This window comes from Chiloscyllium punctatum, chromosome 9, assembly GCF_047496795.1.
Source record: "Chiloscyllium punctatum isolate Juve2018m chromosome 9, sChiPun1.3, whole genome shotgun sequence".
Classification (NCBI taxonomy): Eukaryota; Metazoa; Chordata; class Chondrichthyes; order Orectolobiformes; family Hemiscylliidae; genus Chiloscyllium; species Chiloscyllium punctatum.
Genome location: NC_092747.1, coordinates 6765859 through 6784101, shown reverse-complemented (window position 1 = coordinate 6784101; position 18243 = coordinate 6765859). Strand labels below are relative to the sequence as shown.

The 18243-nt window shown below is 43.9% G+C and overlaps 1 protein-coding gene across 3 annotated transcripts in view; it reads left to right on the top strand.

Annotated features, from left to right (window-relative positions):
- Window positions 1-8658: 8658 nt before the first annotated feature.
- Window positions 8659-18243, top strand: part of LOC140481110 (transmembrane protein 164-like) — a 496588-nt gene continuing 487003 nt past the window's right edge. For 2 of the 3 annotated variants that reach the window (XM_072576790.1, XM_072576789.1), the window contains exon 1: window positions 8659-9660. In XM_072576790.1, coding sequence (XP_072432891.1) covers window positions 9298-9660 — 363 coding nt within the window. In that variant the 5' untranslated portion in view covers window positions 8659-9297. The remainder of the gene's footprint in view (window positions 9661-18243) is intronic. The other variant, XM_072576792.1, reaches the window with a different exon arrangement.

Here is an 18243-nt window from a genome sequence, read left to right as displayed (position 1 = left end):
CACTCACCATCCATCCTATAAGGGCACACGACCATCCTGCAACCAGGGCTCTCTGTTCCCCAATTAGATTAGCCTTAATGGCCTATATGTGAAAGAACCTTAATTCCCCTTCTTCCCAACCCTGTACATCCCTCCCTAACTTGTTTATGGGAGATGGTGATGTACTGGCAATGTAATTGGACCAGTACTCCAGAGGTCCAGGGTAATTCTGAGGGATATTGGTACAAATCCCACTAGGGCAGCCAGCAGCATTTCAATTCACTTGATAAAACATGGTTCGGTGATGGGGACCAAGTCAACTATCGTCAATTGTCATAAAGTCCCATTTGCTTCACTTGTGTATTTTTGGGATGCCTCACCAGGGTAGGAAGCTGGAAATCAAGCCTATTCGTCACAGCTCAGTTCACACCTCACAATCAGAAAGTTTTGGATTAAAGACACACTTTGGAAACATATAATCCATTCTGGCATTCTGATGTAGTACTAAAGGTACACTGTATTGTCGGTGGTTTAGAAAAAGTCAGAGGTCAATGGGAATGGATAAAGGAGGTTAGGAAATTGGTAAATTCATGGATAGAGTTTTGGAAGGAGAAGGTTTTAAATGTCAGCCCTCAGCTGCCTTTTCTGGCTGTAAGTACCTCTTTAAAACCACAGGTCTTTTCCAAATCTTCAGTCACATATTCAATTTCCTCAATCATGCAGCTTCTGTTCCTGTCTTTCCTTTGCCCAGACACTTTTATTTAATGTTTCCTCTATTTGTTCTTGGCATGTGGATAAGAAAAGATAATTTATTGCCAAGCCATATTAGCTTTAAAGTTATGAAGAGTCAAATCAAAGAGGATAGAGCATTCAGGAAGAAATACATGGGGCATATTAGAAATGTACCACAATAATAAGGGTGTCTTTATTCCACATAAAACTATAAAACATAGGGGCAGAAGTAGGCTATTCATCCCACCAGGTTCACTTCACCATTCAATGAGATCATGGCTGTTCTGATAACCTTCAACTTTCCTGTCTTTTCCCCAAAACCATTTATTCCTTTACTGCTTAAAAATGTCTATCGCAGCCTTGAATATACTTAAAGACCTAACCTCTACAGTCCCCTTTAGTAAAAATTTCACAAATTCACTATCTGCTGAGAGATGAGATTCCTCCTCATCTATGTTGAAATGGACAACACCATACTCTGAGATGATGCCTTCTCACTCTAGACTCCTCCACAAGGGGAAACAAGTTTTCCACATCTGCTGTTGTTAAGTCCCCCACCTCTCCAAGAATCCTGCATGTTTTGATAAAGTCACCTCCCATTCTTCTAAACTCCAAAGAGTATAAGCTCAACCTACTCAAATGTCATGTGACAGTCCTTCCATACCTGGAACAAAAACAGAAATTGCTGGAGAAACATGCAGGTCTGGCAGCATCTGTGAGGAGAAAGCAGAGTTAAAGTTTCGAGTCCAGTGACTGTTCTACAGACCTATCCCTAGCTGTCCATGCCTGATATCAGCCAACCTTTTCTGGACTATCTCTAATGCCAGTGGACCTTCCTTAGGTAATGGGTCCAAAACTGTTCGTAGTATTCCAGCTGTGGTCTGATTAGTGCCTTGGACAGTTTCAGTAAAACCTCTCTATTTTCCTACTCCATTCCCTTCCAAAATACATCGCCTCATATTTGTCTGGATTCAATTCCACCTGCCATTTTTCTCTGCTCAAGTCTCCAGCCTATCATACCCTGCTGCATCTTTTGGCAATCCTGCTCACTGTGTTCAGCTCTCACAATCTTTGTGTTGCCCACAAACTTACTAATCAGGCCACCTACATTCTCCTTCAAGTTATTTATATGTATTACAAGCAACAGGGGTCCCAGCATTGATCCTTGCAGAACACCAAAAGTCATTGGTCCTCAGTCAGAAAAAAACCCTTCCACTGATGTACTTCTATGACCAAGTCAGTTCTGTACCATTTTTCCAGTTCACTGTCAATTCCATGTGACCTTGCCTTCTGTAACAGCCTGTCATGAGTCCACGTCAAATGTTTTAGTAAAGTCCATGAAGACAACATCCACTGCCCTGATCTCACTCAACATCTTTGTCACTTCCTCAAAAAGCTCAATCAAATTTGTGAAGCACAGCCTCCCCTGCACAAAGCCATGCTTCCTATTGCTAATAAGTCCATATTTGCCAACATAATGGCCAACATTCCATTTACTTTCCTTTTTATTACTGAACTTGGACACCTACCTTTTTTTTATGATGCATACCCCCTGTCCTGATAGCTGTGGCACCCGACCAGTTACAGATGGCTGTTGAAAATTCCAATTCTCTGTCTTCTATTAGTTACCTAATTCTCTGTCCGTGCTACTTTACTACATTACAACACCATTGGTTCTTATTAAGTAGCCTTCTATATGGAATATATTGAATGCCCTTTGGAAATCCAAATATATTGGATATATATCCAAATATGTTGCTTGTCATCTGCAATTTCATCAACAGATGCCTAAGGGAAAGACAACGGAACGAGGACATGCCGCAACCCAAAGGACTAGCCACACTACCATACATCAAGAGCATTTCCGAACTGACAGCCAGACTACTGCGACCACTAGGACTCATAACAGCACACAACCAACAGCCACTCTCAGACAACTCACCAGAACGAAGGACCTGATACCCAGCATGAGCAAAACCAATGTACAAAATCCCATGCACAAAATACTACATAGGACAAACAGGAAGACAGCTAACGATCCGCATCCATGAACACCAACTAGCCATGAAACGACACGACCATCTATCCTTCGTAGCCACACACGCAGATGACAAGCAACATGAGTTCGACTGGGACAACACTACTATTATAGGACAAGCCAAACAGAGAACAGCCAGGGAATTCCTAGAGGCATGGCACTCATCCACAGATTCAATCAATAAGCACATCGACCTGGACCCAATATACCGACCACTGCAATGGACAGCTGGAACTGACAACCGGAAGCAGCAGATTCAAACCACTATAAATGCTGGAGGAAACATCACAGAAGTGTTTCACAAGAGGCTCCCAAGCACTGAGGATGTCACCTAGACAGAGGATGAAACATCTGCAACACAAATTCCCAGCTCGGTGAACAGAACCACAACACGTTCATTGCTGTTGCAAGTCAATCATCTCAACAACGAAACATCTCTGCAGGAGTTCCATGAGGTAATGTCCTAGTCCAAACTGTCTTTAGCTGCCTCTATCATAAGGTCAGAAGTGAAGATATTCATTACTGTTCATACAATTCTTGAAGAATGGTCACTGGTCCTGAAACATTATGGATTTCAGTAAGGCCTTTGATAAGGTTCCCCACGGTAGGCTATTGCACAAAATGCAGAGGCATGGGATTGAGGGTGTTTTAGCAGTTTGGATCAGAAATTGGCTAGCTGAAAGAAAACAGAGGGGTGGTTGATGGGAAATGTTCATCCTGGAGTTCAGTTACTAGTGGGGGTGTACATGTATTTGGAAAGGCAAGGACTGATTAGGGATAGTCAACATGGCTTTGTCCGTGGGAAATCATGTCTCACAAACTTGATTGAGTTTTTTGAAGAAGTAACAAAGAGGATTGATGAGGGCAGAGTGGTAAATGTGATCTATATGGACTTCAGTAAGGTGCTTGACAAGGTTCCTCATGGGAGACTGGTTAGCAAGGTTAGATTGCATGGAATACAGGAAGAACTAACCATTTGGATACAGAACTGGCTCAAAGGTAGAAGACAGAGGGTGGTGGTGGAGGGTTGTTTTTCAGATTGGAGGCCTGTGACCAGTTTGTGCCACAAAAATCGGTGATGGCTCCTCTACTTTTTGTCATTTACATAAATGATTTGGATGCGAGCATAAGAGGTATAGTTCGTAAATTTGGAGGTGTAGTGGACAATGAAGAAGCTTACCTCAGATTACAACAGGATCTGGACCAGATGGGCAAATGGGCTGAGGAGTGACAGATGGAGTTTAATTCAGATAAGTGCGAGGTGCTGCATTTGTGGAAAGCAAATCTTAGCAGGACTTATACACTTAATGGTAAGGTCCTGGGGAGTGTTGCTGAACAAAGAGACCTTGGAGTGCAGGTTCATAGCTCCTTGAAAGTGGAGTCGCAGGTAGATAGGATAGTGATGAAGGCGTTTGGTATGCTTTCCTTTCTTCGTCAGAGTATTGAGTACAGGAGTTGCGAGGTCATGTTGCAGCTGTACAGGACATTGGTTCGGCCACTGTTGGAATATTGCATGCAATTCTGGTCTCCTTCCTATCGGAAAGATGTTGTGAAACTTGAAAGGATTCAGAAAAGATTTACAAGGATGTTGCCAGGGTTGGAGGATTTGAGCTATAGGGAGAGGCTAAATAGGCTGGGGCTGTTTTCCCTGGAGCATCGGAGGCTGGGGTGACCTTATAGAGGTTTACAAAATTATGAGGGGCATGGATAGGATAAATAGACAAAGTCTTTTCCCTGTGGTCGAGGAGTCCAGAACTAGAGGGCATAGGTTTAGGGTGAGAGGGGAAAGATATAAAAGAGACCTAAGAGGCAACTTTTTCACACAGAGGGTGGTATGTGTATGGAACAAGCTGCAACTGCAACATTTAAAAGGCATTTGGATGGGTATATGAATAGGAAGGGTTTGGATGGATATGGGCCGGGTGCTGGCAGGTGGGACTAGATTGGGTTGGGATATCTGGTCAGCATGGACAGGTTGGACCGAAGGGCTCGTTGGATGCTGCCTGAACTGCTGTGCTCTTCCAGCACCACTAATTCAGTATTTGATTTTCAGCATCTGCAGTCATTGTTTTTACCAGGTTGGACCAAAGGGTCTGTTTCCATGCTGTACATCTCTATGACTCTATGGTGTACTGCAAGGATCTGTTTTTGGTCCACTGCTGTTTGTTATTTTTATAAATGATCTGGCTAAGGGCGTAGAAGGATAGATTAGTAAATTCGCGGATGACACTAAGGTAGGCAGAGTTGTGGATAATGCTGAAGGATGTTGTAGGCTACAGAGGGACATAGATAAGCTGCAGAGCTGGGCTGAGAGGTGGCAAATGGAGTTTAATGCGGAAAAGTGTGAGGTGATTCACTTTGGAAGGAGCAATAGGAATGCAGAGTACTGGGTAATAATAAAATTCTTGGTAGTTTAGACAAGCAGGGAGATCTCAGTGTCCATGCACATAGATCCCTGAAAGTTGCCACCTAGGTTGATAGGGTATTAAGAAGGCATACGGTGTGTTAGCTTTTGTCTATAGAGGGATTGAGTTTTGGAACCATGAGGTTATGCTGCAGCTGTACAAAACTCTGGTGTGGCCGCACTTGGGGTATTGCATACCAGGATGGGACCATTTGCCGCCGCCGATTAGCCACTGCCCTTTCACTGCCCGAGGACACTTCCCCACCGCAACTGTTTGAAACTCATTTTTATGTATAAACCAATAAAATGATATTTATTTCCTCTTTTTTTTTATCAATATGTAGTATGTTGTTGTATAAATAAAGAGGACTGAGAAGTATGAAAGAATAGGCGGGAGGGAAAACAATCGCTACATATATATATTTCCCGTGGCGAATACTCTCCAGAGGTCAAATGACCCCAGTGGATAAACGCTGGTAGTGAACCGACAGTGGCTAATTGGCGGCGGTGAATGTGCCACGGTGAATCATCACCAACCCATTGCATACAGTTTTGGTCATTGCGTTATAGGAGGGACTTTGAAGCGTTGGAAAGGATTCAGAGGAGATTTACTAGGATGCTGCCTGGTATGGAAGGAACATCTTATGAGGAAAGGCTAAGGGACTTGAGGCTGTTTGTGTTAGAGAGAAGAAAGTTGAGAGGTGACTTAATTGGGACATATAAGACAATCTGAGGGTTAGATAGGGTGGACAGGGAGAGCCTTTTTCCTCAGATGTGATGGTTGGCACGAGGAGACATAGCTTTAAATTGAGGGGTCATAGAGTCATAGAGGTGTACAGCATGGAAACAGACCCTTCAGTCCAACCCGTCCATGCCGATCAGATATCTCAACCCAATCTAGTCCCACCTGCCAGCAACTGGCCTGTATCCCTCCAAACCCTTCCTATTCATATACCCATCCAAATTCATAGGACAGATGTCAGAGGTAGCTTCTTTACTCAGGCAGTAGTAGGGGGCATGGAGCCCACTGCCTGCAACAGGTCGGTGCAACATCGAGGGCTGAAGGGCCTGTGCTGTGCTGTAATGTTCTATGTTCTATGTTCTATGTTAAGTCTGCTTTCTCTCCACAGATGCTGCCAGACCTATCAGGTTTTTCTAGCAATTTCTGCTTTTATTTCAGATTTGCAGAATCTGCTGTTCTGTTTTATTATATGCTGGAATATTATGTATATTTGTGGATGCCACGTTATCAGAAAAATGTGAATGCATTTGAGAGAGCACAAAAGAACTTGAAAAGAATGATTCCAGGAATAAAAAATTTCAATTTCGAGAATAGATCTAAGAATTTGGTAAGGACTGATTCGGGATAGTCAATTTGGCTTTGTTAATGGGAAATCATGTCTTACCAACATAGTTGAGTTTTCTGAAGAGATATCAAAGTGGATTGATGAAGGCAGAATGGTGAAGGTGATATATATGACTTCAGTAAGGCATTTAACAAGGTTCCCCATGATAGACTGGTTAGCAAGGTTAGATACATGGAATACAGGGAGAACAAGCCATTGGATCAGAACTGGCTCGAAGGTAGAAGACAGAGGGTGGTGGTGTAGAGTTGCTTTTCAGACTGGAGGCCTGTGACTTGATATGCCACAAGGATCAATGCTGGGTCCACTGCTTTTAATCATTTATATAAATGAACTTTGGAGATATAGTTAGCAAGTTTGCAGATGACACTAAAACTGGAGGTGTGGTTGACAGCAAAGAAGGTAACGTCAGATTACAACGGGATCTTGATCAAATGAGTTAATGGGCCGTGGAGTGCCAGATGGAGTTTAATTTAGAGGTGCTGCATTTTGGAAAGGCAAATCAGGCAGGATTTATACACTTACTGGTAAGTTCCTGGGGAGTGTTGCTGAACAGAGAGATCTGGGCGTGAAGGTTCATAATTCCTTGAAACTGGAGTAGCAGGTAGATTGGATGGTGAAGAAGGCAATTGGTATGCTTTCCTTTATTGGTCAGAGCATTGAGTAAAGGTGTTGGGAGGTCATGTTGCAGCTGTAAAGGACATTGGTTAAGCCATTGTTGGAATATTGTGTCATCTCCTCCTATCAGAAGAACATTCTGAAACTTGAAAGGGTTTAGAAACGATTTACAAGGTTGGAGGGTTTAAGCTATAGGGAGAGGCTGAATAGGCTGGAGCTGTTTTCCCTGGAGCATCAGAGGCTGAGGGGTTACATTATAAAGGTTTATAAAATCATGAAGGACATGGATAGGGTAAATAGACAAGGTCTTTTTCCCTGGGGTATGGGAGCCCAGAACTCGAATAGAATCATAGAATCCATACAGTGTGGAAATAGGCCATTTGGCAGAACACCAACCCTTCAAAGAGTATCCCACCCAGGCCCATTCCCCTAACTAAAGCACCTAGCCTGCAGATTTCTGAACATTATGGGAAATTTAGCATGGCCAATTCACTTAACCTGCATATCTTTGGACTGTGGGAGGAAACCGGAGGAAACCCATGCAGATACTCCATATAGCAAACTCCATCTAGAAAGTCAGCTGGAATTGAACCCAAGTTCCTGGTGCTGTGAGGCAGCAATGCTAACGACTGAGCCAACATGCCAGCTGTAGGTTGATGATGAGAGTGGAATGTTTAAAACGGCCCCGAGGGACAACTTTTCTGTGCAAAGGGTGGAGCATGTATGGTATGAGTTGCCAGAGGAAGTGGTGGAGGCTGGTACAATTATAACATTTAAAAGGCATCCAGATGGGTAAATGAGTAGGAAGGGTTTAGAGGGAGAAACGGGCCAAGTACTGTCAAATGAGGCTAGATTAATTTAGAACATCTGGTCAGCACAGAGGAGTTGGACCGAAGTGTCTGTTTCCTTGCTGTACACTTCTATGACTCAAAGAGGGAGCCTTTCAATGTTCATTTGATGCATTCAGGAGGAAATTGGATGATTATTTGGATGGAAATTGTGTGCTGGGGGAGGGGGGGGGACTGTGGGGAAAAGGCAGGAGATTGGCTCTACATAATAGAACCAGTGTAGTTACAAGAGGCCGAATGGTCTTCTGTGTCAAAACAATTTTGCTAATCTGAGAGATAGGTATGCTGCCTGAACTGCTGTGCTCTTCCAGCACCACTAATCCAGAATCTGGTTTACAGCATCTGCAGTCGTTGTTTTTACCACGCTATGTCTAGCTGACTGGTACAGACCTCCAGGTGATTGGCTGGGAAAGGACTCCTAGCGCTGGGTTGAGACAACACTCCATGTGATTGGCTACAACAGGTCACCAGGTGATTTGCTGAGTAGGGGCTCCAGTGATTGGCTGAGACAGGATCCAGGTGATTGGCTCAGACAGGGCTCCCAAGTGATTGGCTGAGACAGGGCTCCCAAGTGATTGGCTGAGACTGGGCTCCCAAGTGATTGGCTGAGACAGGGCTCCAGGTGAGCAATAGGTAGACGGGTGGGTGGGGAGTAGTTTTCTGGTTGCGGTGAGTTAGAGGGAGTTAGCGGGACCGTTGGTCCCAGAGTTATCAGGAGCAGGAGCTGCTTAGCGCTGGAGCAGCGCAGAGAGCAGGCGGCACAGCGATGGAGGGAGCAGCAAGGTACCTGTAGGAGGGAAGTTTCTATCACCGGAGTCTTCAAGGAAGCCCAACCTGATTCCCGCTGGGTTGGAAACAATCGAAAGCAAACTGTGTGGAAATGTCCCCCGGTTGAACATTGGAGGAAAGGCTTAATGGGAAGTAAAGAAAAATTAATGACTTTTCTTAAGATCGTAAACCCCGAGCCGAAATCATCGCCAAATGACTTCAAACCTTTTTATTTTCGGGAAAAAAGTGTTATGTTCCTTTAACTCTTCCTCTTTTCTGAGCAACTCATCGATTCTGAATGGGAAAGGTTGGTCTGACTTTTCAGTGAACTTTTAAAGTTTAAAAAATCTATATGTAAAAGAACAGGAGCAAAGCAAAGAGATTTCCTTTTTAATTAAATTTGGCCCACTAGCCCTATTAGCTGGGGAAATTTCACCTTGAAGCTTAAAAGGACTAGGTTTCATTTTTCTTTCTGCGTGTTTGTGGGGAGTTATAATACTGATGGTCTGAGGAGTGGATGTGAAGGGGGATTTTCCATTTCTGAAGATGACCAGACTGGAGCTGGACAATATCTTGGAGGCAGTGTATGGTGGGGTGGACCCCAGCATCTCTGGTAATGGTGGAGAGGAGTGTGCTGCCTTCCTCTCAGTCTCTCAGCGTACCCTGGAGACTATCGTCATGATCACTGTATCCTTGCTGCAAATAGTGCTGGCTTACAGGAAAATCAGAGGAGGTGTTCAGGAGAATTGGATGCTACGAGCAGCATCGCAGGAACGTGGGGAAACTCTGGGGAGAAACCTCCTGCAGGCTGCCCTATGCTTGACTTTCGGCTTGGAGCTTGGATTTAAGTGTGCGACCAAAACTCTCATCTACTTGCTGAACCCTTGCCACGTTGTTACTGTCTTACAGGTATGTTCATCCACAGTGGGGTAGGGAGTGTCTCATACTCCTTGTGAAAAAGACTTTTATTTATATAGCACCTTTTCAACTGTGTTTTACAGTTAGTGAACCATTAATAAAACCTTTTTTGAAAGTTAGGGAACACAGCAGCTAATTTACACTCTGCAACCTCCTGCAGACTGCAACGTGATAATGACCATGAATTCTTTGTTTAAATTTTTTTATTTTTATGGTCATGGGGTAGGGGGGCAAAATATTTAGGACAACACTGGGGATAACTACCCTGAGCTACTTTGGAATCTTCTGTCCACCTGAGCAGGCAGATAAGACCTTGTTTAAAAGACACATCTGAAAGGAGACATCTCCAACAATGCAGCACTCCTCCAGTCCTGTGTCACCATTGGTGTTTGTGCTCAAACCATGGAGTGGGTTTTGGAGATACATCGTTGTGATTCAGGGACAAGTGCACTGCCACTGAGCTGCAGCTGACACCAATAATTTAATATTTCGGAGAAACATTTTGAGGCCAAGCTCAGTAAATGCAAACGTAAGCAGTAGGAGATAGCTGAGGGTGGGGAGAAAAGACAGGAAAGTAGAGTTGAGACCATAACTAGATCAGCCATGATCCTTTTGAATAGTGGATCGAATTATCTTTTCCTGCTCTTAATTCTTAAGAGTGTGTTGCTGGAGGTTGGATGACAGGAAGAGGCTCATTTTTAAAAATTCACTTGTTGGATATGGGTGTCACTGGCTGGGCCAGTACTTAATACCTGTCTCTAATTGTTAAGGCCCATCACTGTGGGTCTGGAGTCCAGTGTAAGCCAGACTGTGTGCAGTTTCCTTCCCTGAAAAGAACATTAGTGAATCAGATGGGCTTTTCTCCAACATCATGGCCATCATTAGAGTCATAATTCCTGATTTTTATTGCATTCAAATTGCATATGTGCCACGGCAGGATTTGAACTGGATCTCCCTGAACATTATTTGGGTTTCTAGATGAATAGCCTAATGATACTGCCATAAGGCCATCACCTCACCACCTTGTGCCATTATGAACATTGGCATGGATAAGCTGAGTTCCTGCAGTGTAGTAGTTTGGTCACTGTTCTAGTAATGTGGGACCCAGTTAGTAGTCTGATCTGTGAATCTGGGATCTAATCACACTGTGGCAGATGAACTATCAATTTCAATTAACAATCTGGGATTGGCCAATAATAACCATGAGTTGATTGTCATTAAACACTGGTAAAAACAATGACTGCAGAATGCTGAAAACCAAATACTGGATTAGTGGTGCTGGAAGAGCACAGCAGTTCAGGCAGCATCCAACGAGCAGCGAAATCGACGTTTCGGGCAAAAGCCCTTCATCAGGAATAAAGGCAGTGAGCCTGAAACATGGAGAGATAAGCTAGAGGAGGGTGAGGGTGGGGAGAGTGTAGCATAGAGTACAATGGGTGAGTGGGGGAGGAGATGAAGGTGATAGGTCAAGGAGGAGCAAATGTGGCTGTGGTACTGAGTTTGTTTCACAACATGGTTGAAGAGCTTCAGAGCAGAGGAAATGACCACACTGTCTAGTTTACTAATGCTCCCCATGGGCGAAACCATGGTTTCCATTGAATTGCACGTTGCTTTGTAGTGTTAGTGTCCTTACCTGGACCAAAAGACCCTGGTTCAAGTCCTAATTGCTCTAGATTACTAATTTCCCCTTTTAGAGGAGGTCTGGTTTGACCTACATGTGACTCCAGACCCACCGATTCTTAGTGCCACAAAGTCTCAATAAAGAAATGAAACTAGATTGTTCTAGGTATAACTAGAGGGGATAAGGGAATGGGGGTGGTGTTACATCTGTTGAACTATACACCAGGTAAAGTTGGGAAACACATTTTTATTGCAAAGTCTATTAGAAAGCAACAAGTTGCTCAAAATATTAATGGTGTATCTGAGGTTCATAGATTTGTCACTATCCAAAGGGTGTTTTGGGGGATAAGAAAAAGGCATTTTGCTCTCTGTGAGCAAATTGAACTGTTTTATGTTTTGATCAAATTCAAATATCGTAATGCTGGAAAAACCCAGTGGTTGAGATTGAAATTATACTGTAGAATTTGTAATTATAAAGAGCTTCATGATTGACCCGACTGTTCAGCTATTGCTAATGAAATGTGCGAAACAATCTTTAATATTCGTCTATGGGATGTGAGTATCCCTGACAAGGCCAGCATGTGTTGTCCTATTCCCAACTTGCCTTGAACTGAATGGCTGGCTTGGCCATTTCAGGACAGTTCACAGTCAACCACATTGTCGGTCTGGAGTCCCATGTAGGTCAGACTAGGTAAGGAAGACAGATATGGTTCCTATACGACATTAGTAAACCAAATGGGTTTTTCCAACAATTGACAATGGTTATATGATCACCATTTACTTCCAAATTTTATGTTGGTGAAATTTAAATTCAACACCTGCCATGGTGGGATTCAAAACTATTCCCAGAACATTAGAGACTCTGGATGACTAGATTAAGACATTACCACCTATCTGAGGTAAAAACAATGACTGCAGATGCTGGAAACCAGATTCTGGATTAGTGGTGCTGGAAGAGCACAGCAGTTCAGGCAGCATCCAAGGAGCAGTGAAATCGACATTTTGGGCAAAAGCCTTTCATCAGGAATAAAGGCAGAGAGCCTGAAGCGTGGAGTTCAGGACATGGTTGAAGAGCTTCAGGGCAGAGGAAATGACCTGGGAGTTGCAGTGGGAGAGGAACTCCGAGATTTTAACCCTACTGTGAATCATCTTGCAAGGATGCCTGCCTTGAAGAAGTCTTCCTCCTCCCTCTCTCCCTCTCTCTCTCTCTCTCTTTCTCTCTCTCTACAAGAATCTTTGAGTCCCTCTCCCACTGCAACTCCCAGGTCATTTCCTCTGCCCTGAAGCTCTTCAACCATGTCCTGAACTCCACGCTTCAGGCTCACTGCCTTTATTCCTGATGAAAGGCTTTTGCCCAAAATGTCGATTTCACTGCTCCTTGGATGCTGCCTGAACTGCTGTGCTCTTCCAGCACCACTAATCCATTACCACCCATCTACAGACTCCCTTCTCCAATGGTAGAGATTAGTAATGTTTGGTGTTAATATTTAGAAGTGGGGGCAATGAATTATCATCAATGTCAAGTGTTAATATCTGTACAGAGGTGATTATTAACATAATTGATCTTAAGCTTGCTGATTATGGAGTGATCCTTTGAAAAAGGCATACTTGTAAACATCTGTGTAATGTAGCACATCCTTGCACCAGTTTGTCAATTTAATTGGTGAGGCCAGTGTTTATTTTAGTCTTTCCTGGCAGACTAACAATTCATAGAATCCCTACAATTTGGAAGTAGGCCATTCGGTCCATCAAGCCCACTCAGACCCCCCACCCCCACCCCATTGTCCCTGTAGACTGGAACTAAACTCATTGGAATCTAGAAGAATGAGATAGGATCTCATAGAAACATATAAAATTATGAAGGGAATAGATAAGAGAAGCAGGGAGGTTGTTTCCATTGGTGGGTGGAACTAGAACAAGCGGGCATAGCCTCAAAATAAGGGGGAGCAGATTTTTGACTGAGTTGAGGAAGAACCTCTGAACCTAAAGGTTCATGAGTTTGTGGAATTCCCTGCCCAGTGAAGCAGTTGAGGCTTCCTCATTGAATGTTTATAAGGCAAAGATGGATAGAATTTTGAACAGTAAAGGAATTAAGGGTTATGGTGAGAGGGTGGGTAAGTGGAGTTAAGTCCATGAAAAGATCAGCCATGGTCTTATTGAATTGTGGAGCAAGCTCAATGGGCCAGATGGCCTACCCCTGCTCAGAGTTCTTATGTTTCTATTTGGCCAATATCTACTTGGTCTTGCATTTATTTATGGAGTTGACCATTACAACCATACATAAATGAACCACACCACACTTCCGATAGTTGTAAATGAAAAATAAATTATCACCTTGCATTGGCATGTTCCCTCAAATGTTCTGATTGGCTGCATTGGCCTCCCATGCCCATCCATGGCAGCGATTTCTGGTACTGGAAGTCAATGCTGCACCGATGTTCATCGTGGAACATTGGAGCAGCCACAGCCGTGTAGCCAATAGGGAACATTGCTCTGAGTCGTACGGCAGGTCGGACTTGGAACCTGGACCTTCTGACCTAGTAGTAGGGACACTGCCACTGCAACACCATACTGTTGGATTAGTAGCTGCTTATAATGTGCTGTAGATATTTTCCTAATCAACCTGTTCTGAGAAATTACTATATGTCTCTGCAAGCATGTGGGACTTGAACCCGGGCATCCCGGTGCAAAGGAAGGGCACTACCACTACACCACAACAGCCCTTTATATATGCTCAAGATATCATCCTATGTAGAGGAATGACCCATGACTGGAACTGGCAGGGCAGGGACATTACCACTGCACCAGAGCCCTTACATGAACTCAAGTGAAACCCCAATTAATACGGATCACCTGTATATAATTAAATACAATTAGTATAAAATTAATAATCATTAATAAAAAAAATGCCATATCTTGAGATCAGCCTCAAAATCTGTAAAGTGAATTCTGAACCAGGTTCCAAAGGTGAAAGCTGAGTTTAGCAATCCACTTTCTACTCAGTCATCGAAGTAAAGGTTTTTATATCCAGCAATAAAATCCTCTTCCTGTGGTGAATCATTTGCTGTGTAATGCTTTGCATGGGGGGGGGGATCCAAGTGCTTTGTGATCTCTTGTGTTGTACCTTATCTATTATTCCTGGGTGTGTCAGCCCAATGCTTTTCCTTGAAGGAACTCTCTTCTCACTGATTCTAACAATCCCTCATGTAAATTATGTTTTTAAATATGATCATGCTTTTACAGGGCTCTGCACAATTTATTACTCTGATGTCTGTTTCGCATTTATGTCCCCATTTTATTCGTGAACAATTTTCAGTACTTGTTCAGCTGTTTTGTACTTATTATTTCAGATTGTTGCTGAAAATTCATTTTGTTAACTTTTATTGGAAATAAACATCCATTTTTCACTCTTTCACTATTGTCACATTTTTATGAAGCATGCAGGCAGATGCGATTGGTTTAGAATGGCATCATGGTCAGCACAGACATGATGGATTGAAGGGTCTGTTCCTATTATGTACAGTTCTATACATATCCAACAAATTGCAAGGAGCCCTGTACATCGAAAAGGCAACATTTAAAGGATGCTTTAACAAGGCTTCAATAAGGGTGACACGGTGGCTCAGTGGTTAGCACTGTGCCTCACAGAGCCAGGGTCCCGGGTTTGATTCCAGCCTCAGGTGACTGTGTGCGACTAGATCACCTGAGTTAAAGATGCTGATTGAGGAATAAATGGAGCCAGTTACTTCAAAATACTATTCAAAAATCGAATAGGCCAGGGTTCTTCAGTTTCAAAAAAAACCCTAGAAAATAGGACTAGGCCATTTGGTCCTTCCCCTAAAGGAGCCTTCCACATCCATCAAAGTTTCACCTTCACCAATATCATTTATTGTATCCGTTGCTCCCGATGTGGTCTCCTCCACATTGGGGAGACTGGGCGCCTCCTAGCAGAGCGCTTTAGGAACATCTCCGAGACACCCGCGCCAATCAACCAAACCGCCCCGTGGCCCAACATTTCAACTCCCCCTCCCACTCTGCCGAGGACATGGAGGTCCTGGGCCTCCTTCACCGCCGCTCCCTCACCACCAGACGCCTGAAGGAAGAACGCCTCATCTTCCGCCTCGGAACACTTCAACCCCAGGGCATCAATGTGGACTTCAACAGCTTCCTCATTTCCCCTTCCCCCACCTCATCCTAGTTTCAAACTTCCAGCTCACTTACTGTCTCCTTGACTTGTCCAACCTGCCTATCTTCTTTTCCACCTATCCACTCCACCCTCTTCTCTTTGACCTATCACCTTCATCCCCTCCCCCACTCACCCATTGTACTCTATGCTACTCTCTCCCCACCCCCACCCTCCTCTAGCTTATCTCTCCATGCTTCAGGCTCACTGCCTTTATTCCTGATGAAGGGCTTTTGCCCGAAACGTTGATTTCGCTGTTCTTTGGATGCTGTCTGAACTGCTGTGCTCTTCCAGCACCACTAATCCAGTATTTGATTTTCAGCATCTGCAGTCATTGTTTTTACCATTTGGTCCTTCGAGCCTACACTGTTATTAAACATGATCATGACTGAGCATCCAACTTAGGCCACTGTTTCTGCTTTCTCCAACTTACTCTTTAGCCTCAAGAATCATATCTAACTTCTTAAAGACATTCAATATTTTGACCTCCCCCAGTTTCTGTGACAGTGAATTTCACTGGCTCCCCGCTCTCTCGGTGAAGACATTTCACCCTTTCTCATCCCTACAATAGCCTGCCTTGTATCCTTAGGAGTAGGTACATGAGGGAAAAACCTTAGTAAGAACTGACATGTTAAAGACTTCGAGGAAGAGTTTGAGTAGACGAGAAATAGGGAGTGTTTGTGCTGTGGGATGTCACAGTCCTACAGCACAGAGACAAAGCCCCTCCCCTCCACCCCACCCCAACCTAACCTGTCCATGCCAATCGGATTCCTAAACTGAGATCGTCCCATTTGCTGCATTTGGCCCACATTCCTCTGAACCTTTCCTGTCCATGTACTTGTCCAAACGTCTTTTAAAGCATTGTAACTGTGACCACCTTTACAACTTCCTCTGAGTTTGTTCATTACCTGCAACATCCTCTGCGTGAAGGTTGGCTGTCAGGTTCCTTTTTAAGTCTTTCCCCTCTCACCTTAAACCTGTTCTGGTGATAATCATTAATAAACCAAAAAAGAAATTGGGTCAATTCTTTGCCGGAGACCATTGAGAAGTTGGAATTCCCTATCATGGAGGCAAGCAGTTTTGGCATTAAACAGAGATCAGGATAAGTGCATAAGGGAGCACAGGTTAGAATGATTTGCTGTTTGGATGAGAGGATATTTGTTTTGAGCAGAGAAACATTCACTTCACAGAATTGGTGCTGTGGAGTCAAAGGCCATTCAGCCCACTGTATATGAGCTAGCTTTCAAATGAACACTTAGCTTGGTGCCTCCTCCACCCCCCCCCCCCCCCCCAAACCCTTCTTGCTACATAGTTATTTTAAAAGGCCCTATCTAATTCCCTTGGGAGTGACTCCAGTGAGATTTGGACTTCAGCTGAAGAGCCTGTAAATTCTACCAAAGTAGCAGTATTTACTGTAGAATCCATAAACGTGGAAACAGGCCGTTCAGTCCAAGTCCACACCAACCCTCTGAAGAGTCACCCACCCAGACACATTCGCCCACATCTTCCCCCTGACTAATGCACCTAACCTACACACCCTTGAACACGGCGGGCAATTTTAGCATAGCAAATTCACCTAACCTGCACATCTTTGGATTGTGGGAGGAAACTGGAGCACCTGGAGAAAACCCGCACAGCCACTGAGTATGTGCAGACTCCACACAGACAGTCGCCTGAGGTTGTAATCAAACCTGGATTCCTGGTGCTGTGAGGCAGCAGCACTAACCACTGAGCCATCATGCCGCTCCAAATGTGCTCCTATTGTGCCATCTGATGCCTGGTGCAATTTATACCTTCTGGGATTGTGGCAAAGTGGTTAAGGAGCTTCTTATCTGGCAGCATTGAGTTGCCAGCTCCCAACATGCTGGTAACTGCCAAACTGTAGTGGAAGTCTTGCCAGATTCACCAAGTGAAGATAAGCTTCAACACACTTATCAACAGATTTAAGAACATCTTCTTCCCTGCTGCTTTTAGACTTTTGAATGGACCTCCAAAATTTTAATGTTGTTCTTGCTCTTTTGTACACCTTCTCTGCAGCTGTAACATTGTATTCCTTGGTCTGTTCTATTACCCTAATGCACTTTGTATGGTATGATCTGCCTATACTGCATGCAAAACAAAACTTTTCACTGTACCTGGGCATGTGACAATAACGAATCAAATCAAATAAGGCCAACCAGTAGAGTGTTTTGAATGGTAGTGGTGTCGGTGATAAAGGGAAACAGCAGAAGGTCGGCAATAGATAATAGAGCTGGACTAGATAATTGAGTTGGTACAGGCACGATGGGTTGAATGGTCTCTTTCTGCATTGCAAGCCATAGAATTATTGCAGAGATTTCAGTTGCATCCAAATGCTTGCATAACCAGGCAGTGGGATGTCGTAATCCTGATCTCATTAGCAAAGTATTTCTCAAAAAGGCCATTTTTTTTTAAAAAAAAGGACTTTGACATCATTGTTTCTGAAAAGCAATTTCCTTAGAAAGGTGGCAATGAATAACTCTGTGCTTCATTCTCTGGATTAGTGGTGCTGAAAGAGCACAGCAGTTCAGGCAGCATCCAACGAGCAGTGAAATCAACGTTTCGGGCAAAAGCCCTTCATCAGGAATAAAGGCAGTGAGCCTGAAGCGTGGAGAGATAAGCTAGAGGAGGGTGGGGGTGGGGAGAGAGTAGTATAGAGTACAATGGGTGAGTGGGGGAGGAGATGAAGGTGATAGGTCAAGGAGGAGAGGGTGGAGTGGATAGGTGGAAAAGGAGCTAGGCTGGTCGGACAA